At 38.4% G+C, this 7,002-nt stretch overlaps 1 protein-coding gene across 1 annotated transcript; it reads right to left on the reverse strand.

Annotated features, from left to right (window-relative positions):
- Positions 1 to 220: 220 nt before the first annotated feature.
- On the reverse strand, positions 221 to 6,550 carry LOC110907978 (serine/threonine-protein kinase/endoribonuclease IRE1b). The gene is made up of 6 exons (XM_022152891.2): positions 6,142 to 6,550; positions 4,621 to 4,852; positions 1,565 to 2,838; positions 1,293 to 1,468; positions 962 to 1,208; positions 221 to 888 (listed from the first exon to the last, which is right to left on the reverse strand). The coding sequence occupies exons 1-6, from the start codon at positions 6,291 to 6,293 to the stop codon at positions 444 to 446; spliced, it is 2,526 nt and encodes an 841-aa protein (XP_022008583.1). The 5' UTR covers positions 6,294 to 6,550; the 3' UTR covers positions 221 to 443.
- Positions 6,551 to 7,002: the final 452 nt, after the last annotated feature.

Here is a 7,002-nt window from a genome sequence, read left to right on the forward strand (position 1 = left end):
GTAGGGTCTACGAAGGATGTGATGTAGACAAATCTTACTTCCATTCTTAGGGATAGAGATGTCGTTTCCAAAGAGACCCTCATCTCCAAAAGACGGCAGACAGGCAAACAAAACTAAATATATAGAAAACAGAAAGTTGCCAATAACAAAAGGGGTGGAGAAAACGTAACATAGTAAAAATCGACACAGATATAAGATACAACACGATACACAACACAGACATGCAAAGTCCACCTAGTCCATTTTAAATTTTGGGAAGCAGGTTTGACCTAAAAAGTCAAAGTGCAGCAAGTTCCACTTGACTCGTACATTTAAACTGGGTAAAGTTTAAAGTTGGATATATGTATTAGTTCTATAACATATTCAAAATACTATGTACACCATCTTACAATTTGTTGACCAAAAAAAGCATCAACGGTCAACAACACACTTTTAAGTTACAACTAAGCTTGTCTATAATACTTATGGAGGAATTCTTCTTCCCCACAATATTCTTGCAACACTTTGTATACTTCCATAACAAGTTTCGGAAACCGGCTACTAAAATAGCTCTCGAACCCTGTTGGAACGGGCCCCAACACATCTCTGATTTCTTTCGAGAGTTCCCTGTAGTGATTCAGTTTGTTTCTTATGACCCGTAACAAGTCACGCACGCTATCATACGTGTATTTTCTGTAACGCCCAATGTCGCTGAGGAGGATGTTATCTAACTTCTCGTCCCATTTACCTCCTAAACCAACTGTGCCGATGTTTTCTAGTGCTTTCAAAAGAGCGGAATCCGTCTCACGGTCTTCAAGTTCTACACGATCACTTGCGTCTCGGAGAAATGAGAGACGCATCTCGGGATCCCAAAACAGAGGGTGGTTGGATACTTCTGAGGCTTTTGGTCTGCAAAAACATTAAGAAATGTTGCACTTATAACTAAAGCAAAACAAGGGTAGTTTTGTTATAAGCGCCATACCTGAACTCTGGGTCGGGATGTAACAGATTAGAGATAAGATGGAAAGCTTCTGGAATATTATCTACCAAGAAGAGATCTTTGCGGTCATTTAGGATGTTTAAATCACGCTCAAGCACCTCACCAAACGGGTGTCGACCACCAGTCATACAGAAGAAGAGCAGGCACCCAAAGCTGAACAAGTCCACAGCACGTGTTTGTCGTTCATTCCTAAGTTGCTCCGGTGCTTGCCAACCTGAACTCCCGTAACCTATATGTGAAATCCAGAAAGATGATCAAGATTCACAAACCATATACGAGATAAACATATTTAAAATCTGTAGAGAAGACTCGCCTGTTGCACTCTTTGTTAAACAAGACACATCAGCAGGTAGACGTTTGCTGATACCCATATCAGAAACCTTTGCACTAATAGAGCTGGTATCTTTGCGTATCAGCACATTTTGAGGCTTTAAGTCTCGGTGAATGATACCAAGTTCATGCAAATGTGAAAGTCCGGTAACCGTATCTCTGCATTTTATAATTCACCAACAAATATATATTGATGATCATTAAACTTTTAACAAAGGTTTCGTATATCAGCAAATTCAAACAAAAACGACTAACCTCATTACTTTCAACAACTCATGTGAAGGATACCCATTGGGCTTCCATAATTTAAAATCCTCAACAGTTGAATTGTTTTGCGACAAAATCAAATCATGTAAGCTACAAACGCACCGCTCAAGAGCGATATAAACAAAATCTTGGTCATACTCAACACCATACCAACGAACAATATTAGGATGATGATCAGAAACAATCAGATTTTGAATCTCTTTCAACGCAACATCATGATGTGACTTTACAATCCGTTTCACAGCAACGGGCCGAGCGTCATAAACCCCCTCAAGTACAATCGTACCGTTACTCCCCTTCCCAATTTCCTTATCAGAAACCAACAACTTGCCAATTTTACGTTCACTTAGTTGACTTATCTCAACATACTGAAACCCGCTTGTTATTCGGTTTTCACTATTAGCCTCAACCCTACTGCTAGCAGATTTTCGCGCCTTCTTTTTTTTCGGTGTCGCATTTTGCACCTTCGTATTGTTAACGAAATCTTTTACTTTGTTCCGTTTCTTCATCCCGAAATTCCAAAAGTACAAAATTAGGGCTATGAAGAACGAGAAGCTTGCAACCAGAAAACCATGCAACCACACATAAATACTTGCATGATTTTTAGCATGCTTATCGTGAGGAATCAGTGGCACGTAAGGAACAAGTTGATGCGGGATTTCGGGTTTAAAAACGAAGGGCTTTGGCAACGAAACGGGAGTGGATAACGAACTGGTTTCATCGTCAGGAGAAGGTAGAGCAAGCGGAGCAAACGTTTGACCACCTTGTAGTGGCATTTGTATGTTATTAATCAAAAAAATTAATTCCAATTGTCGGAGATCACGAGCTCGGAAAACAGGTGGATTCGACTGGCAAAAGTCTTGCAACTGTTCATCGCGTTTAATTCCGCCTAAAAAGTTATTAGAACCACGGCATTGGCGAGAAGCTTCGAAATCAGCGAACATTAGAGACCACAAAACGTTTCCAGTTGTCGACGAAGAATAAGTTAGCTCATAGTCAAACCTCTTGATGTAAAGCAGTTGACTATGGTCAACACGCTCAATATCAAATGAGGTTGGTTCCTTCCATTTATCAGCATCTTTTTTAAGTACTATGGAACTCCGTTCAGAACTTGGACCCCCGTCTGATTTGAAAGTGTAAATGACACGACCGGTTTGCGGGTCAACAAGAAATACAGTTGACTTTTTGGATCCTATCAGAACTCCATCAACTGAAACGTGCGGTGTTCTTCCAATTAATTCTTCAACATCAAATGGAAGTTTCTGAAATACCAAAAAAAACAAGTTGATTTAAGTTTAGTTTAATCCCAAACAGGTCAAACTAAAAAGAATAGCAAAAGAAAAAAAAGGTCAAATTGGTCAAACAGGTAGAAAGTCCAAAACTCTATTTTTAATGCATACAACTGCTTAGATCATTTTTATCCAAAGATTTAGATAATCGTTGCAATATGATTGCTTTTGTAATCATAAATAACGCATTAATTATTTATAAAAAATGAACAAAAAAGTATTTGTGGTCACCAGTCCATGATGGCCTATTTCAACATGTACTAAACAAAGATATATTTCAATAATAACCCGTTAACCGACCCACCTATCTTTCCACCTAAAAGTTAACTCAGTTAGTTTTTGCTGACATGGACTACTTAGTGGCAAAAAAAATCAAAAGTTTTGCTGACGTGGACTGCTTATGTAGCAAACTAGTTGATGCCCCGCCCGCGTTGCGGGGCGATGGCCGAATAATTCTCAATCAATTAAAATAACACTACTATAATTTTGCTATGAAAAAAACTAAAACGATGATAAGACCGTAATTTTGGGCCTAGGGCAAAACCGTTATTTTTCAGGACTAATGAGCGAGTGTTAGGCAGCTCCTAGAGACGAAAAAAAAATTAAATCGAGTGAACCAATTAAAACAAAAAAGTTTTATAGTTTTGCTAAAAAAAACTAAAACGAGGGGAAAACCATACTTTTGAACTGAGGGCGAAATCATATTTTTATTTCAGGGGTAAAATCGTAAATTAAATGGACCAATGGGGGAGTGCCAGGCAACTGCCGTCATGACGGTAATTTTACACTGGGGGCAAAATTGTAATTTAACCAGGAACACAAAAAAAACAATGGAGAAAATGTGAATTTAAGTTGAGGGCAAAATCGTAACTAGGCAATGAGAGAAAAAAACTAATGGCAAAACTGTGAATTTAAACGGGGCAAAATCATTATTTTGAACCGCGGGTAAAATTGAAATTTTTAGCTAGGAGCAAAAGCGTGAATTTATTTTTAAGTGGGGGTAAAAACATAATTTTGAACAGATGGCTAAATTATTATTTTAAGGAAAAGAAACTAATGGTGAAACTGTAAATTTAAACGGGGCAAAATCGTAATTTCGAATCGAGGGCAAAATTGGAAGTTTTAGCTGGGAGCAAAAGCCTAAATCTATTTTTAAGTAGGGGTAAAAACATAATTTTGAACTGATGGCAAAATGGTAATTTTAAAGCGGGATAAAAGCGTAAATTTGTTGGGCCAATAGGGGAGTGCCAGGCAGCTGCCTGGCACTATTCCCTTTGCCGCCCATGTCACCCAATAGATGAAAAGCAGCCGTCCATTTCACCCAATAACTGAGAAGCACTATTACCAGCCATTGATTTTGTAGATGTTGAAAATAAGTAAAAGTTTTGATGATGTGGACTGCTTATGTGGCAAAGTTTTGATGACGTGGACTGCTTATGTGGCGGTCCACATCAACAAAAACTAACTGAGTTAACTTTTAGTTAGTCCATGTCATCAAAACTGACTTATTTGCTACATAAGCAGTCCATGTCAACAAAACCTTTTTGACTTTTTTTTGTCACATAAGCAGTCCACGTCAGCAAAAACTTACCCGGTTAACTTTTAGTTAGTATGAGATCGCTAAGGGTAAATAGGTTAACAGCCGGGACTGTCACAAAACATTTCCTTAGTTGGGGCTGTTGCCGGCCAATATGCAAAAGTTGAGATTATTAAAATCCAACTTTCCATAAATATAAATGAAAAAAAATTACTCGCCTCTGCTTTGGAATTGATGCCATGGATGTACAGTTGCCAGTCATCTCCGCAGTCGATATAGAACTTATTATGCTGTCTAGATGAATTATGCTCAACATCTTCCAAATTAAGAGCTTGATGTGCATCGTATATTTGTGTGCCCGATGGGAAAGACCAAATAATTTTACCTGAACTGATATCCACCTGATATAATGTGCCATCTGGAGCAGCCACCAATATGGAATCATGTTTACTGCATGAAAAATATGGCATAGAAGAAGATATTATAATGATGTTATAGAAAACTATCCAATCCGTTCACATATCACGTTATAAGCTTCTATCACAAACTTTGAATGCAAATAAAATGTAATACAGTAAAACGTAATATAAAATATGGCACAAAATGTTCACCTTCAACTCTTTGAGAACAATTATACATCATTGTCTAATATAAACGATGAAGTGAAAAAAAGTAGGAGCACAAGAATGTAGCCAAAAACGTAAAGTGCCTGAACTCTGTTTTAAAATGCGTGATGTGTTTGGTCTAAAAATCTGATGCATGACGCGAGTACATCACGTATGCGATGCGCTCTTTATAAAAAAATGCTAAAAGATTGATTATACATAACAACTTTAAAAAAAATACTAAACTAAAAAAGACTTGCGTTATAAGAAGATAAGAGTAAGACTTGTGCTTTTTGGTTCAAATCAAGTTGCTTTTTGTTTCTACAGCTATGGTAGACCTATTTCACAGCCTAAATAAAAAAACCGAACCTTATCTTACTTAAAAACCCAACCCATTTCAAAACTCCGAAAAAAAAAAAACAAAACAGATAACGTTGCATGCATCATAGAGGCGCATTATGCAACACAGCGCATTGTAAGAACTCGCTGCGATATCCTTGCATCACGTAAACACAACGCAACAGCTGTGACGATGCGTTCTCATCAGCGCAACGGATGCATCATGCATTATGCACGCATTTTAGAACCAAGGGCACACAAAAGCTGGGAACACTCGATATAACTAGTTTATATCAACCCCTATTAGTTAGTAGAACTTTTATTGTTAGATAAACCTGCAATTATCCTACTTAAACTGAGCTTCACCATTCTAGCACGAGTCATCCTCAAAGTCAAAAGAAAGCTACTTGAAACCCTAAATACGTTATCACCACCCGTCCGTGTAAAAGAAATCAACAGAATAACATTTCATGTGCTTTTTCTACAGCATCTCTGAGTTTTTCTTCAGCAAGGTGATGTGTTACAGCCTGATAAACGCCTCCAAACTATCCCTCTTCTTGCTCTTCTAATATCTAAATTATCTCTAAACCGATTCGGTACACATCACAAAGGTATATGTTTAAGTAAACTAAAGAAAGAACCTAACTTATAACTCCTTTGATTTACATACTAATTGCATTGCTCAGAAAACTACACAATTTCAATCTACTTAAAGATCCATGAAGAAAACCCTAATCCGAAGATCTGAAATTCGATCAAATTGAAGTCTTCAAATGCAATTAAAGAAAAACTTACGGTGTGGAGTTGATCTGAACTGGGATCGGGTGAGGAAGCTGAAGTTGATCGGAAAGAACAGAGGAGCCGGAGTTGGGTGAGATGGGCAGAGTACCAAATGCAGCCGGGATCACGGCCAAAAGGCGCAATAATGAAATCAATGGTCCTCGCATCCTCTCTATCTATACACAAATTACTTTCAACATTTGAGTATACCGGTTTCGAATTGATAAAGTTTCGATTTGCTCCGACGATTGGATTTGTTGGGGTTATGAGTCGTGTTTGACCACAAATCGTTTTTACAGTCGACGGTTTTATACAAACGACAAAATGGAGGACTAATTACTCGCTTTTTCCAGATATGGTCCCCTGACTATGTATACGCCTCACCAGGGGGATTATCGTTGTATTTGTATGTCTGTGACTGTGATGATCGTCGGTCAAAAATTCGGGTCGTACTCGTAATGTATAAATTAAACAAATTAATTGACAGAAACACGGCATTGTGCCTCAAAAAATTGTAGACATGTTGAAACACTGGTTAACACAAGGACAATCAGTGTGGTTGTTTCGTCTAATGGGTTCAACCTCTTCTTCTACTCGTATTGATGGCTCGAGATCTGCAAAACAGTAAACACCGTTAGTCTCGTTAAGAGGGGGGAAGGGGGTTCTCCCTCTTAACCAGGCTCCGGCGTGAGAATAAGTACTGTTCTGAGAGGAAATAAACAGTGTGTATAAGGTGAGTAAGGAGAGTAAAAGATCCTGAACCTGAATGATGAAGGGTCCTATTTATATCCGGATGGTGAAGAAGGAAGGAGCAGCTGTGCCAGCTGTGAGCGCGTGCCAGCTGTCCGACCAAGGGGAATATCCCCTTGGTCTGCT

The sequence above is a fragment of the Helianthus annuus genome, chromosome 14 (genome assembly GCF_002127325.2).
Source record: "Helianthus annuus cultivar XRQ/B chromosome 14, HanXRQr2.0-SUNRISE, whole genome shotgun sequence".
Classification (NCBI taxonomy): domain Eukaryota; kingdom Viridiplantae; phylum Streptophyta; class Magnoliopsida; order Asterales; family Asteraceae; genus Helianthus; species Helianthus annuus.

Coding starts and splice junctions, on each gene's coding strand:
- LOC110907978 (XM_022152891.2), bottom strand. CDS start 6,293: ATGCGAGGACCATTGATTTCATTATTGCGCCTTTTGGCCGTGATCCCG. Junction 2,839..4,620: donor GCATCAATTCCAAAGCAGAG/GCGAGTAATTTT, acceptor TTGGTATTTCAG/AAACTTCCATTTGATGTTGA. Junction 1,209..1,292: donor TTTAACAAAGAGTGCAACAG/GCGAGTCTTCTC, acceptor TTTCACATATAG/GTTACGGGAGTTCAGGTTGG.